Source organism: Emydura macquarii, unplaced genomic scaffold (assembly GCF_026122565.2).
Source record: "Emydura macquarii macquarii isolate MOO-44397 ecotype Brisbane River unplaced genomic scaffold, CSIRO-AGI_Emac_v2 contig_1363, whole genome shotgun sequence".
NCBI classification, from domain to species: Eukaryota; Metazoa; Chordata; order Testudines; family Chelidae; genus Emydura; species Emydura macquarii.
In genome coordinates this window covers 12,976,987-12,993,849 of record NW_027131500.1, presented here as the reverse complement: position 1 = coordinate 12,993,849, position 16,863 = coordinate 12,976,987, and the positions used below count along the sequence as shown (strand labels likewise).

Here is a 16,863-nt window from a genome sequence, read left to right as displayed (position 1 = left end):
CTGCAGTGAGGTTAGTGCCTGGTATAGTATTATCTCTTGCCATGCCAGTGCATTTACAGTGGTTAAAGTGGTGGGAGCATGGAGCCAAGGTGCCATCCAGTCCTTCCTGTATTTATTATTATTAATTATGACAATAATGCCTACGTTCACAAGGTGTAGAAGTAGAAGCTGAGTGGACCTGGCTTCCCCTCCGGAGCCCATGGTACAGGTAGCCCACTCCCCCTTATTCTCTTGCCCAGCCACATAGGGCTAACCCTTACCATCTGTTTTCACTCTGTACAATACAACAGTGAGAGAGAAGAACATAATTGTCAGTGTTTCATTTATTTCAAAAGAGAATATTCTTCATATTTACCACTCTGCAAGGAAATATATTGCACATCTCAGGTGTATTTGAGCATGAATATTATGAGCATGTTTCACTGCTAGCAGAGATAATACTTTATTCCATTTGTTCTGATGCATCTTGTTCACTTTAATATCAGTAGAATGAAAACCTGGGATTTGAGGATTCTATTAATCTGATTTTGACTATGAATTCAGGATAATGTACAAATTCATTCTGCTGGAGATAAAGTGCCCTTCAAGCGACCCTGCTGGGGATTTCCAGTCATTCTCTCAGTACTTTACTCAACCCTTAGATTGCTGCTGCCTAAATCATTGTATGCTGGCCACAAAATGCTTATAAATTAGGTCTGTAGCTGTCAGTTGCTATTGTAGTGAAAAAGAAGAAAGTAAGTTTTATTTACTCAGTTACAGGTCTTTAAGATTTTTAAAATGCTCCCATCAATAGAGATAAAGTACATGTTCTAATGGTATGCACACTACTTGCTGGAGAATAATATCAATCTATTCAACCATTAGAGATGAGGAGGAAGAAGATTTTTAATTAATGCTTTTTACATTCTTTTATGTCTTCATAGAGGAAGATGAATGTGCCAAACCTGACAATGGGGGCTGTGAACAGCGGTGTGTGAATACCCTGGGCAGTTATCAGTGTGCTTGTGATCCTGGCTATGAACTTGGACCTGACAAAAAGAGTTGTGAAGGTACAGTACACTGCTAATTTAAAGAAGTCTTAAAACTTCTGGGTATGTCATTTTATAGAGCCATCTTTTATATAATAAAATGTATGCATTAATGAGTATAGGTATTGGCATACAGACTGGAAAATATCTTTCACTGTACAATGTCTGTCTATTATAGTCTTATTCACACTTCACTGATCCACACACTACATAATTTGCCTTTAGAAAAGTGCATTTTCTCTCTGTGTCTTAGGAAGGGTTTACCAGCATAGCAATACACTGAGGTCTCAGATTTTAAAGACTTCATTGTTCTTATCAAATTATCTGACATAATTTTATCATTGCTACAACATGTAGTAGTAGAACATGTTCATACTAAGCTTCACTTGTCAAATGAATGAAATACTGTTTTGTGACTTGCTTTTATAACTACATTTGTTCACTTGCTCCCTGGTTTGCCAAAATTTAATGATTTGCAATGGGTTTCTACTGTTATTTTAAAGAATCCTTTTACTTATCTTTTCATTTAAAAAATGTCATATTAAAAATATAATCTGATATCAAAACCACTTATTTAAAGCAAGGCAACTGTAGATTTAATAATCATGTGGAGAAATCAAAAAGGCCCATAAATGGAAGATACTGCAAAACTAGGATTAGATTATGATATCTCTTTGCCCATAAAACTGATTATATGTACAGTAAATGGAGCTCAGTGCTATTGGTCATTAAAATAGATTAATATTAATAATTAAATAAATCATATGCTAATTCACAAATTCTAGTAAATTCAGAGATGTGACCTTTTAGATCATCCTTATTTAATCTATTTTGCCTCAGTATTGTAAGGGGTCTGAAAACAGTGCCCAGTGATATGGTTCACTTTAGGAGGCGTTAATAGGTACTACCTCTGAATTCTGTGGTGTTGTGGAACTAAGCAAGATTTGTGACAGTGTTGTAACTTTCATTATTTATTTTGTGTATAGTTTCCTTAAGCTTTATTTTAAAGATAGTCTTAGAAATGAATGAGGCATACCTCATTGACATGATGAGTACAATTGCTCATAAGAAGCCATCATTGTTTTTTGTTTCAAATTCCTTAACATACACATCAAAGTGACCCTGTATCCCAAATACTAGTTATGACATTGTTATAGGACGTCTGGTTCCAGGGCCATGCATGTAGATGCAGGGCTTATTTGCTGATTCATGCTAGAAGGAAGTGTGTTCCAATCCAATTGTAGGAAAGGTTTTGTTTTGTCTGCATACTTATCTCAATCGGTAAAGACTAGAGAAGAGAGGAGGGTCTTTCAGAAAACTCCCTAAAAACAGAGCGTTCAGGAAAAACTACCTCCCACTACTTCCCGTATAAAGGCAGAAGCAGCTCTGATAAGAGCTGAAAGTACTCTTAAAAAGAAGAGAAACTGAGGATGAACAGCCATTTACAACTCCCCTGATTCTTGTCCCAGTCCAGGTTAGAGCAGCTTGTGGGTCTCCAACTCACCATGGTCCACAAGACACAGATGGAAATAGCCAAAGTGCAGTATGTTCCAGCCAACATCAGGCTTTCAGCACACATTCTGCACCCCCGGGAGCTGATATGCTGGTTCTATAACCCCATGCTGAGGGGACTTGTAGGTGATTTCTGATCCCTTAGCAGTGCTGAGTTGCACAAATGCAGTGAAACAGGGTAAAGAATCTGCCCCCAAAATATTGATTTGCCCAGTGACTTGACTTTTTTGAAAGTGTGTTTGGCCCTCATGCTGAAAGACACTACTGACTTAGACTATTCACTCCTTGCTATTTGTGGTGTATTATTTGGTCATATGGTAAAGTTCTGCAGCCTTATTGGATGACTGAATTTTTTAAATAGAAGAATAATGAATGACAAATTAAAAATAGCAGAAATTCTTCTGAAAAAAGGTGAAACCACAAACCTTTCTGTATCCACTAAGCTTTAGGAACACCGGATGGCTGTGTAAATATTTGCAAATAAAATAGTATGAAATCCATGAATAGCAGAGTGTAGAATGGATTTTGGGTAATTTATTCCCAAATATATTCTGAATTTTTCACCACAGTATTTGAACAGCTGTGTTTTTAACAAAAGTAACCTTTGTACATAAATAATATCTGGACACCATCACTGGGTGAGAGCCCTTTTGGCAAGGAGAAGGCACATTTATACAACTTATGCTGAAAGAACAGTTGATATATTTCACCCTTCCAGATTGTGTATCAGGGACAATGGGTGGTCAGGAGAAGGGGTGAGGGAAGCAGAGATTGAGGCATTCCATGGATCCTGGGAAATACACATGAAGAGACAGGATCTGGCAGGGTTGTGGGGAGGTATATGGAATTGGGTGAGAGAGAAAATGTGAATGTGATAAAGTGTCTCAAATGTCTTAAATTAGATTGTAAACTGTTCAAGTCAGGGACTATTTTTTCTTTGTGTTCGTATCATATATAGTACAATGGAGCTCTGATCCTGATGGTTCTGTCTGAGTACTACTGTAGTACAAATAATGTCTGAGAGGGCTGAGTCATCTTATTTAATATGTTTCTGTTTATAACAAAATGTAGTTTCAAGGTTGTCTGCAAATAAGTGCTGCTCTTCCTTTTCATTTTACATTTCAGCTGCTTGTGGAGGACTTCTAACAAAGCTAAATGGGACTATCACCACACCAGGATGGCCCAAAGAATATCCTCCAAACAAAAACTGTGTGTGGCAGGTGGTTGCTCCCACTCAATACAGAATTTCAATGAAGTTTGAGTTCTTTGAATTAGAAGGAAATGAAGTAAGTAACCATGGACTGAGAATTATACAGGCTAGTTAACAGTTGCAGGGTTGTTCAAAAATAGAAATTGTCTCATACAACAACACTGCTTTAAATACTGACAATTTCCATGGAAATCCTTGTTTTCATTAACTTTGAGTTTGGCACTGTTTCTGGAGTCTTTCAAAACATACATAGAATGACTTGCTTTTTTTTAAATATATGAGTATTATACTGTATATGTATCAAAAGAAATGCCTTCTGCTGAGCTTCAGCTGGCTTTTTTGTAAACAAACTAAAACAAACAAATGGCCGAGCCATTAATTGGAACCAATTCAAGAAAAGACAAAAGTCTGGAAGAACTGAATTATGTGTAAAGAATAAAAATACTGAATATATATAACTTGGTTAAATAAGGAGTACTGAAGCATTACAGCCATATATAACCATTTCAAGGTGAAAATACTAAGATGAGAAAGTAACTTTTAGAGTGGAACAAGAAGTATAATAAGGAGCAATGGAATGAAATAAGTAAAAGAAACATTTAGACTGAATGTCAAAATAAACTTCCTACTTGAATTATGGAATGACCTCAATGATTTTTTATTTTTTAAGCTCCCTGGCTTCAGATAATTAACTACCCTGCATCTCAGTCTTTTACAGATTATAGAATCATACAAATGTAGGACTGGAAGGACCTCAATAGGTCATCTAGCCTGCAGTGAGGCAGGACTAGCTATTATTTAGATCATCCCTAAATGGTCTAGATAATACTCAAAGAACAGAGTGTTTGTCTAACCTGTTCTCAAAATCCTCCAGTGATGGAGATTCCATAGTCTCTCCATGTAATTTGTTCCAGTGCTTAGCTACCCTTATAGTTAGGAAGGTTTTCCTAATGTCTAACCTAAATCTCACTTGCTGCAATTTAACCCATTATTTCTCATCTTGTCCTCTGTGGATAAAGAGAAAAAGTTATCTTCCTCCTCTTTATTGCAACCTTGTAAGTACTTGAAGATTTTTTATCATGTCCCCCCACATTAATAACTAAACCTCACAAATCCCTATGAAGTAAAGATGTCATTATTAGAACAAATAAATAATGCAAACTTTTTTCAAAACTACTTTGTTTTCTAGTCAGCTCTAAGTTTGTGTCTCCATTTTGCAGATGTGGAAACTGAGGCAGGGAGAGATTGTCAATTGTCCAAGGTCACATGGGAAAGGTGACTGGCAGATGTGGAAAAAAATCGTAGATCTCTTAACTCTCAGCCCTGTGTTTTGATCACAAGACCATTCTCCTCTCTTGAGTTGCTAAAAGTAGCTACAGTTCCATGATGTTAGTTAGATAATAGTAACAGAAGTTATGAATTTTAGTACTTTAAATGATATCCAGAAGAAAGTGTTACAGTATATCAAGCCACTAATACATTTTGTATAGTGTCTAAAAACACAGACATAAAATGGGTGCTAACAGTGTATACGTAATAAATTATTTAGATACTTATTTATTATGATATTTAATTAATTATTAAACTGTTTTTCTGCATAAATTTTAAATTAGCTGGATATATTTACAAGTAACTGTTACATCTTTGCTAATAAATACAGTTGTAATATACTTGTATGTCTGTTAATGTTTTATATACTGCCATATAAAAGAAATTAGATCATTAAGCCTACATTCAAATAATATTACATGTCTAATTTAAATCCATGAAATCATTACAATTCCCCTTAAATCATCCTGATAGGCATAGCATTGAGCTCTCTGAGTAGTGGGTATTGGGATTTATTTTCACATTATTGGGAGCTGCATGTGGAAATCCCAGGTATCAAGATGACAATTTAACTCAGGTGAGTTAAAATAGACTTCTACCAACTCAGTATTTCCTTGTGCCTGTTACAATAAGCAAGACTCTCTATATTACTTAAGTGGAGTTATGATGACTGAATGAGCTGCATTCCACAGCAGTAACATGTGAAAGTGATTCCAGTAATTATAAATACTTTAGAGCTTTCTCTCCAATATTTATTGTAAAGTAAGAAACATGGCAAAACATTGGAAATAGTTTTTATAGTCCATAAGGAGATAGCAACAAAAGCCAAAATAGTCTTTTTGTGTAGTTTAAATAAATAAAGATTGTGATTTATCAAATTCATGCTTCCATTTCATGCACAATCTAAGCACTATATGAATCCTCCTGGCCACTGTTTTCTCTTTAGCTATTAATTGCACACAACTGGAACATTTTTGATTAAATGGTTGATAGTTGAGCCTAAGAAGCTTAGAAGTTTCGGGGTGGAAGGTTTTATATAGACATGGGATTATGCACTGAAAGTATTATCCTGGGTAGTAGGCCTTGCATAAATGGTGTTTTTTTTTTCTAAACCTCCTAATGAAAATGACACAAATTAGTCCTCTAAATTATATCAGTGCCACTGCTGAGAAAGATGTGACAGTATTAAGAAAACAGATTTGTACTTTCATAAAAAAATAATTTGGTCTTAAATTTACAATGGGAAAGACTTGGCTTGCAGAGTTTCCATATGAAAGGTAATATATTTTAAGTTATAGGGTGTTTAAAAAAAAAAACACAACCCACAAGCATCCAGAACCTTATAACTGTCTATGACTCAGAAATGGCTTTATTCTTCAGTGAACATTTGCAGGCCTTAGTCCAATGTCTTTAGAGTTTTTCCTTTTTAATTAAAATAACTGAGCTATTAAACATTTTTAAAAGTAGATACTACGTATTCATGCATGAACTTTGTCTTAAAACATGTCATTTAGAAACTTATATTTTAAACATTACAACATATTTATTAAAACAAAATCAACAAACATTTGTAAAGGAGTCTAAGATAAAAGATGCAAAAATATTAAATATTGAAAAATATCAATACAAATTTAACATTGTAACATAAATCAATAGAAGATCTTATATTTTAAATGTAGAGGCACATACATGGAATTTTTTATCTATTTTTGGCTAATACAAAAATCTTTTTCTTCCCTAGGTTTGTAAATATGATTATGTGGAGATCCGTAGTGGCCTTTCTTCTGATTCCAAACTGCATGGTAAATTTTGTGGTACAGAAGTGCCTGAAGTGATCACATCACAGTACAACAATATGAGAATTGAGTTCAAATCTGACAACACAGTCTCAAAGAAAGGTTTCAAGGCCCACTTCTTTTCAGGTATTAAAAATCACTCTTGTGTACTATGGATACTTCTGAGTATAGAGTGTCTATTTGAAGTGAATCTTTTCCCCAGGTTGTGTTCTTCATTGCACAGGTGATGAATGTGAAAGGTCTCTCTCCTTTTGATTATAGTTTTAATTGTCTGTTCAATGTTATGTTAATAAAATATAACAATAGTTATCTTGAATTGAAATATATGTATATAATGAGAAATATGTGAAATAGGAGGGTTTCTTCCTAACAATCCAGGCCCATATTCTACAAATATACACAGTCTGGAAGGCAAAGAAAAGGTAAACTTCACAGTGTGTGCCCAGAATTAAAACAACAAACTTCTGTTTTTCTACTTTGTTTGTTTGTTTAATTGTTAATTATCCCAGTCATAATGTGATATAAATGATACATTACAATATTTCAGTACATTTGTATTTTGCTCTCATTTGTTCTTATTAAATTGCATTGTTTATGAATTGCTTCTTGCTAGGTATTTGTTAAATATGGTAGAATCTTTCTTGACTGACTTTGAACTTTTCCATATTTTATGGAATAGACCTTGATCTTGCAAACATCTATGAACGTACTTTTTTTAAGCACATGGGTAGCCTGAATGGGGCAAATCAGATAGTCCACTGGTATAAATTGTCATAGCTCCATTGACTTCTATGGATCTATGACATTTTACATCAGTTGAGGATGTGAATCATTGACTTTAATGGGACTACTCATATAAGTAAAGAGCATAAGCAAATATTTGCAGGATCGCAACCCTAGTAATCACTCACGTAGGATTTTATTATAACCATGTGTCCATGTTGCAGGATACCCTCTGATAATAGTAATAGAATTCTTCTTACAATCTTGAATAATTAAAAATATCTGTTACTGCATCTAGGATTTGAGTTTTACCCTGTCATTTTCTGATAAAAAAAAAATAAGGTTCTTGAGAGTTACAAATTTACTTAAATTTAGTATGTAGCAAATGTTTTACTAGGTTACTTTATTATTGTGCTTTTGGTTAAAAGTTATGTTGTAGAAACCTAAGTAAAAGCAGTTTCTGCTCTGATTAGCTTCAGTAATTGACGAATACATGATACATTTTGTAACAAAGTTAAACAGTATGATTCAGCATATTATGTAAGTGATGTTGCTTAGATCTTTTACAAAGTGGGGAAAATATCTGTCAGAAGTTGTAATGTATGTAGACAAGAAGTTTAAAGTTTAGCAGCCCCAAAAGGCAGTCTGATTTTTTTTATGTCTTCTCAGTTGGTTTATTCTAGCAGTAATGAAAGAGAAAAGGAAATGATATTTCCCATACATCAGACAAAGATATTAACAAGTGTTTTACCTCCTGAAACCTTTAAATGTACTGTATGTGCTGATAACCACATATCTGCAGGCAGAGTCATTCAGATCAGTTTCTGGTTTATGTAAATGACATTTTTAAGGTCCTTGTAAAATGCCATTTTAGATTATTATCATAAAGCTTTAAAGGTTAACTATGAATTTGTACCTAAATATCTACCTACTTGAAAGATATGGGGCCCATCCTGGAAATCTTTAAGTGAATAGTCCTTTTTACATGCTTAAGAGTTACTCATTAAAGGCAATGGGTACTATCATGTAAATAAGGGCTAATGGGTAGCATGAGCCAGTCCTACATTTTCAGATCCCTGTTAGTATATGGTATACATATTTCTTGGTTAATCCCTATTATTTTGATACCTTTAGAGTAGTTCCATATACCAAAAGTAGCCTTGGTATTCAAAGTAATCTGCTTATTAGTAGCTTGGTATTCAAAGTCCAAATGTTATGAATGATGAACATATTGAATATGTTCCGGTTTAAATTGAGTTAAATTCAAGAAATCTCTTTTTATGTGCTAATGAATTGTTTTAAAGAATGTTACACCTATTAGTAGTCTTAGTTTGTACTAAAGAGAACTCAGAACAACTGTGTGTGATGGGGAGGGACTGGGGTTGTTGTTCCTTGGGTTCAAAGGAAGGGCTTGTCAACTTCTGCAACTATTATTTATTCGTTTTCCTTTGTTCTCTGCTTTGAAAACTAATTTATTTCAGAAATCATTATTTTTCTGGTAATTTAAACTCACAATTTAATTTTTTTAAAGGACTAAATTTATCACTGGATTAAGTTAAAGTTAGGGAATTTACACTAGTGATGAACCTGAACCAAAATGTTTTTCTAGTTTAGGGTAACCTGTTTTGTGTACTGGGCATAGAAAACTCCCACTCTAACCCCTCAAAAAATTGGGCTGACCTAAATGGGCATTCTATATTGATTGTATACCGTATAATGCGTTTGTTTTTCACTAGCATTCTTTTCCATTCTGCTCTCTGCTCCTTTTTTCAGTCTTTCTGTATTTTTCACTGTTTCCCACTCTGTTCCATTTTCACCATCCTTTTTCATTGGATTGTTTTCTTCTATACCGACTTGGTTTTATTATGTTTTTCACAGTCTCTCGTAAGCAGAACACAAACCTCATAATCTCTGAGCCTAATTCAAATTTTTGAATCCAAGCTGTACAAATGAGTTTGAAATTAGATCAGAGAAGTTTGCTTTTTCTTTGTTACCAGTGAACTGGCAGTTAGTCACTCAGTTCTCATTACTGCTAAAAAAGAAGTTACATTTAGAAATTCATCACTATGGACAATATGTACGCTTGATCCATGCACTGAAGGCATTATATATACTGAAATCTTCAGCACATATATTTTGACTTCTGGAAGTTGATATTAGATCATCATTTGGTCTAACCCTATGTTCTTCATTAATTCCTCATTTAATTGAGCTTTATAAAAAATACAATACAATCATTAGCAAACTTTACAAGTAAACAATGTGTAGATTACAGAATTCTGGTATGTAGTTGTTATTTGTCAATGTAAAAGGTGTATTGGAAGGCCTTTAAGAATTGTACTCAAATCATAATAGAAGCAAAACAGCCTCTTAAAAACTTTCACCATTCTAATTATACAGCCAGTCATCATCAGAAAAATGTATCAAAAGGTCAAACCCAATATCTGTCTGGCAATCATCCACCAATAAAAGATACCTGCAAAGAAGATAGTCAATTAACAAAATAAGAGCAAGATCCAAGAAATTAAAAAAACAAAACAAAAACACCACTCTGTATAAAATCCTTACAGACAATCAAGGAATTATTTTGGGCCTGCTTTTGGGAGGGAATTCCAAAGCCAGGGGGTTCTCAGCCATGAAAGTCTTGCTTACCCTCCAGCTCAGTACTGGCTGAACCCAAGTTCTGTGGGAGGACCCCACACCAACAGATTGTAAATGCTGAACACAGGGCAAGAGGCTACCTAAAATATAAAGGACTTTATATTCTAATACTACAACATTGAATTGTATCCTCTGGCTGGGAGTTGGGTGTAACAGACTCCCGGGTGCTAACTGAAGGAACAAACAAGCAACTATATTCTGTAACTTACCAGTCTATGGAACAGTTTTGAAGGAAGCCCAATTAAGAACACATTACAGAAGTCTAGCTTGAAGTTGACAAAGTCTAGTATGACTGGGGCAGATTTATGCCTCAGGAAACTTTCCATAGAAGGTGGAAACAATAATAGTCAATCCCCACCCCCTCCATGTTGAGAAATATTCAAGTGCGACTCTACTCCTCGTCCCCAGCACACACACACACATTTTGTATCTGTTCCACAGGCAGTAATCATACTGTCAGAATATCAAACAAGTAGATACTGGCAATAAGTTCCACAGAACACTTAGAGCATGTCTAAACTGCCATGGTGGCAAGCATCAATGCAGCAGATCAGGAGCTTCTATTCCTTTTTTAAAATACAAGAACAAGGGGACATCAAAGAAATTGAAAGGTGGCAAATTCAAACCAAATAAAAAAAATTCTTGTTCACACAATGCATAATTAGATGATTGAACTCATTGCCACAGTATGTTAGCTGATAGCTGAGCAGGATTTTTTTTAAAAAGGACATTTAAGTGGATATCTAAAATATCCAGAATTAGTAAACGTATTTATAAACAAGTTTTGGAAAGGATATAAACATTCATTATTTAAGGCATAATCCCCTTCTAACTATTGGACCTTAACAGGAAACTTTCTGAGGGAGCAGGTTGGCCCACAACTGACTACTATGGGGTTGTACCTTCCTCTTTAGCAGCTGGTTCTGGGTGGTGTTGGAGAAAGGATACAGTACTACATGGCCTACTAGTCTGATCCAGTAGGATGTTCCTATGAATTGCCAAGAAACAGATTGACTGTTCGGTGGAAGAAATTATGGCAATCCCAACCTCCCAACAATTCTTGCTAAACTGATACTGAACCCAAAACCCAGGCATTGTGAATTGTGCCAGTACAGCACAATTTTGAGGCCTTTCAGCATCTTAGTCAGGTCTCAACTGCCAATTTTTAAAAACAGTAAATGGGATGATGGGTAATTATAAGCCTGTCAGCCAGACATCAGTCCTGGACAAGATAATGGAATGGCTGATATGGGACTCAATTAATGAAGAAATAAAGGAAAGTAAAGTAATTAATGCAAATCAACATGGGTTTATGGAAAATAGATCCTGTCAAACTAACTTGATATCTTTTTTTTTAAATGAGATTACCAGTTTGGTTGATAAAAGTAATAATATTGGCATAATGCATTAGATTTCTCTAAGGCATTTGACTTGGCACCGCATGACATTTTGATTTAAAAAACCAGAACAATATAAAATTAACAGGCACAGATTGAATGGATTAAAAACTGGCTAACTGATATATCACAAAATATAAATGGGGAATTGTCGTCAAGTGGGCGTGTTTCCAGTGCGTCCTGCAGGAATTGGTTCTTGGCCATATTCTATTTTACATTTTTATCAATGACCTGGAAGAAAACATAAAATTGCCACTGATAAAGTTTGCAAATGACACAAAAATTGAGGAAGTGGTAAATAATATAGAGGATGAGTCACTGATTCAGAGTAATCAGGATTGTTTGGTAAACTAGGCTCAAGCAAACAATATGTCTTTTAATATGTCTAAATGTAAGGGTAGATGTCTAGGACCAAAGACTGTAGGCCACACTTACAGGATGGGGGATTCTATCTTGAGAAGCAGTGACTCTAAAAATGATTTGGGGGTCATGATGGATAATCAGCTGAACAGGAGTGCCCAGTGTCATGCTGTGGTGAAAAGAAGTAAGGCAATCCTGGGATGCATAAATGGGTAACTTTAGTAGGAGCAAAGAGGTTATTTTACCCCTATATTTGACACTGGTGCAACTACTGCAGGAATCATGTATCTATTTCTGGTGTCCACAATGCAAGAAGGATGTTGATAAATTTGAGAGGGTTCAGACAAGAGCTACATGAATGATAAAGAACGTCAGAATGTCCATATTGGGTCAGACAAATGGTCCATCTAGCCCAGTATCCTGTCTTCCAACAGTGGCCAATGCCAGGTGCTTCAGAGGGAATGAACAGCATAGGTAGTGATCCATCCCCTTATAATACCTTATAGTGACAGACTCAAAGAGCTCAGTCTATTTAGCTTAACAAAAAGAGAATAAAATGATTACAGTCTGTAAATGTCTAAATGGGGAACAAATATTTAATAATTGGCTCTTCAATCTAACACAGAAAGGTATAGTACAATCCAATGGTTGGAAGTTGAAGCTACACAAATTCAGAATTGAAATAAAGTATATATTTTAACAGTGAGACTAATTAACCATTGAAACAACTTACCAAGGATCTTAGTGGACTCTCCATCACTGACAATTTTAAAATCAAGATTAGATGTTTTTTCCAAAAGATATAGGAACAATTTTGGGAAGTTCTTTGTCCTGTTTCATATAGGAGGTCAGACTATAGGATCACAATGGTCTTTTCTGGCTTTGGAGTCTGTGAATCTCAGAAACACAAGATAAAAGGATAATCTTGCATGATTGCCATGGTTAATAGAAGTTTATAGATGCCATAACAAAATGTGCATGGAGAGTTTTGAAAACAAAAGTTTATGCACCAAGTTCAACCTTGTCATAGAAAAGTATTTTAGGTGATCAGAGAGACTAAATCAACAATTGAATTCCATTCACACACCCATTTTCTCTAATAATAAATTATTATCTCTTCATTCACCAGTCAGCATCTGAGTTTTCCTAGTGTTCCAGAGCACACTTATTTAGCTAAGAATGCTTGTGTGTGAATATATTCTTGTGCTGTGACTTGAGGGATGTTTCAAGGTGATTTTTCTATAAGTAGCAGAGCAGATGTTGTATAGACATAATTTAGTGTCTTGTGGAGGGGAAAAGAATAATTTAAAACCATCTTCGGGCTAAAAGTAACTGATATTATTTGGAAATAGTTTTGTCAATGTATTATAAAATTAAATATTAAGTTTCTAAGCATAAAACTTCCTACTACAAGTTTTGTCCCCTTCATGTGGATAATTGGGCAGCAATGACCTATTGCAAGCAGGTGTGGGCACACAAGGAAAAGTGGGCTGCTGAATCATTCAACATGGCCTTGCTTCAGAAAAAAGCCCTCAATGTTTGACTTTCTGCGTAGGAAAAGTGATGGTCATGGGAGCAGCTATAATTATTTCTTTGAATAAGGCTCTTAAACAATACTATGATTAATCATCAGTAGCAACCTGTTGTTAAACTGCTTCCATTTATCATGAGTGCTAGAGTTATTTTTGTATAAATTATAAATATAATTTTTGCATGCTCATTTAAAACAATCTGATGCATGATGAGAATGAATTTTACTGGGGTCTTTTTTTCTGGGTTATGATTCAGGGAGCGGTGAAAAAGAAAAGCTTAAATGTTTCTACCCTTGAGCAGATTCATGTTGGAGCACACACTCACCTCTGGCACTGTCCTGGTACATTTTTTTCCACAGACAAGAAAGCTGCCTGCAAAGAGAAAATTTTTGTTTTTGAATCATGCAAGGACTTGATACAGGTTGCCCCCTCAGGCCGAGTACGTATTATTCACAGACTGGTGGCCTCTGGGGGTCTCAGAGGTACGACCACATGTCCTCCAAATGGTTAAAATCTAACATTTTGTTGAGAATGGATCTTATCCTATTCTGAGTATTGAAAGAAACCAAAACCAAAACAAAAAAAGTGGCAGGATGGGGGAAAAAAAGCATCCATTCAAAACTGGAAGACTGATTTCCATCTGTCAGCACAACAAATGATTTTGTTTTTACCCAGCAAAACATTTGTTTCTATAACTAATACAGACTAATTTTGAAACTGAGCTACAGATATGATGGAAAAATCTACACTGATTTATGCAATGTGTGTAAGGCTTGTTCATCCTTCATTAAGTGTGCAAATAATTTTTTCCATTCTAGTGTCACTAGGCTTCAGACCTCCTCCTATCCACATTTTGATTATTGTTTTGCACAGCACTGATTTTTGAAGGGATTCAACATAGGAGTATTTCTTTATGCATATGTCCCTTCTTTAGAATAATACATATTTATTTAATGTTAGAGTAGACTTTTCTGTTTCAGACAATTTGGCAGATGGGGAATTAGAAAGAGCCTTTATTTTATTTATTACAAAACTTTACTGGAATGTCCCTATTCGTTACCTTTGAAAGCATTTGAGCTTATTTTCTATTCTTTTTGCTAGGTTAATAGAACGTAGACACTAATACATAGGAGAGGAAATGCTAAAGAGTTTTTGTTATTATCTGTTGCATTCTCATTTCTTATGTGCTTGTCACCCTTCTAAGCTTGAACAGGGAATATGTGCTAGTGCTTGCTTTTGAAAAAATAAAAGATTAAAACTTTTGCTTGAAATTAAATAATGCATGATGTTGACTTTGGGTTCCTATTAGAAAGCCTGCAAGATGTATCTTTCTGAGTTTTTATGCTTACCTAAATGATCACAAAAATAAACCCTTGGACGTATGCTTCTGTGAACTGTATTTACTTTTAAACTCTTCTTCCACATCCAAATCTGTTCACATGTGCAGGAAGCTCCCAAGCATTCTCAACGCAAACAGATTTGAGATTTATAGTACAAATGAAAATGTAGTGGAAACTTGGGTTTGACTTGCAGGATTTTCCTATGAATATATATCCTCATCATGTTGCTGTATAGCGATGTATTGTACATACAAATTGAATTTACTGAAGAGCCTGCAAGTCAACGAGTCAAGCTTCACGTACATTTTGTCAGGTAAAGCTCTGGTATGTGTAACTACTTAGACTTAAACTCCTTTTGCTGTATTACTATATATATGCTTCAACAAAGGTAGGGACAAGTTACACAATACGAGAAAAACAGTGACAAGGGGCTTAAATTATTTTTGACAACTTGAATTTCTGTAGAAATTCCTACTGAACCAAACAGGGTCTGAAATATTGAATGTTAATAACACTCCCTTTAATATGTCTTAGGGAATATGAGGGCAAAGGAGATGCGTACTCTGCATCCCAGCTCTGAAACAATCTAACTTCTGTTATGACCATGACTTTTTCTTGTTTTTTTGCATGTTGAAATGACAGAGGTTGGTGTGATATAGCATTATGTATGTCTGTCAGGAACAGTCTGCCAGTTTTGATTTAATGGACCAGCCCCACCTAAAATGACAACAGCCAAATGACACAGAATGGTGACAGCTGATGCCTTCTGCTGTAATGACTGCTTGTTAATCTAGTTTGGCTTTTTTCCCTGCAATGAATTTGGTGGCTGCTTAATGTAGTTCATATTTTCTCCCCTACTGTCTGGTTGACTTCTAACACACTAAAAGCTCTTTTAGAGAGGATTAGTTGTTAATAAACAGAACTGCATGCTATATGGCAGATCTCCCTGAAACAAGTAACATCAGTTTCTTTTCTGTGCTTTTTAACAATGTATTCTCTCTTTTGAGTTGTTCTTTATGTCCAGATTCATTAAAATCAAAGCACATTTGTTACTCTGCTGGAACAAAACAACTAATTTATAATGTTTATGCTGAGTATTTTTTTTAAATATCAACATGTGCAGAGCTTGAAACCTTGTTTGGCCTGAACATCTCATTCTGTATACTACTGTAGAACGGGTGTGAGGTGGGAATACTTTGTGTTTGTCCAGATAGTAAAACTTGTTGTGCACGGAACTGTAGCCACTGATGAGATATTTATGACAGCTATATCAATAAAACCAGCTGAAAAAGTAAATATTAGCCATTTGTTCTATATTCTTTATTTTCTTGAAACTACTTCTTTCTCTCTTGAGAAATAGTCCCCCCTTTCTATGGTAATTTACTAAAATAATAGAGCCATGGTGCAAGGTTGCAGGCTGAACAATGAATGGGTAGAACTAAGGTACAATTAAATTGCCATGCTGAGAAGAATAAGGTCTGTGCCTTAGTTTACCCTTTTCTGGACTTAAACTTTAATATAAAACTTTGTCTACAAACTATAGATGTGATGCTCACAGAACCATGTTGTGTATCTCTTAGACAAGGACGAGTGTTCTAAGGACAACGGTGGCTGCCAGCATGAATGCATCAACACTGTAGGAAGCTATGTATGTCAGTGCCGCAATGGATTTGTGCTTCATGAAAACAAACATGACTGCAAGGAAGGTAAGTATTAGGGTATTTGAACAGCAGAAATAGAGATGACACAGCTATCTCTCTTCCCTTGAAAAGGGAGGAATGAAGAATAATAGTTAAAGCACAGGAGGGAATCAGGGAGAATCAGGGAATCAGGAGATATGGTTTTTCCCACAGACTTCCTGTGGGAACGTGACCTTCGGTATGTGACTTGATCTCTGCACTAGCAAACGGTTGTGTTGGAACATAACTTTGAGGAGTCATGGTAACTGACATGATTTTAAGCATTCAGTGTAAAC

General features: G+C 35.2%; 1 protein-coding gene across 2 annotated transcripts in view; it reads left to right on the top strand.

Moving 5' to 3' along the window:
* The window catches only part of TLL1 (tolloid like 1), a 191,706-nt gene that overhangs the window by 151,680 nt on the left and 23,163 nt on the right, over positions 1 to 16,863 (top strand). For both annotated transcript variants that reach the window (XM_067551980.1, XM_067551979.1), the window contains exons 14-18: positions 924 to 1,049; positions 3,666 to 3,826; positions 6,821 to 7,001; positions 13,908 to 14,030; positions 16,469 to 16,594. In XM_067551980.1, the coding sequence (XP_067408081.1) occupies positions 924 to 1,049; positions 3,666 to 3,826; positions 6,821 to 7,001; positions 13,908 to 14,030; positions 16,469 to 16,594 (717 nt within the window). The remainder of the gene's footprint in view (positions 1 to 923; positions 1,050 to 3,665; positions 3,827 to 6,820; positions 7,002 to 13,907; positions 14,031 to 16,468; positions 16,595 to 16,863) is intronic.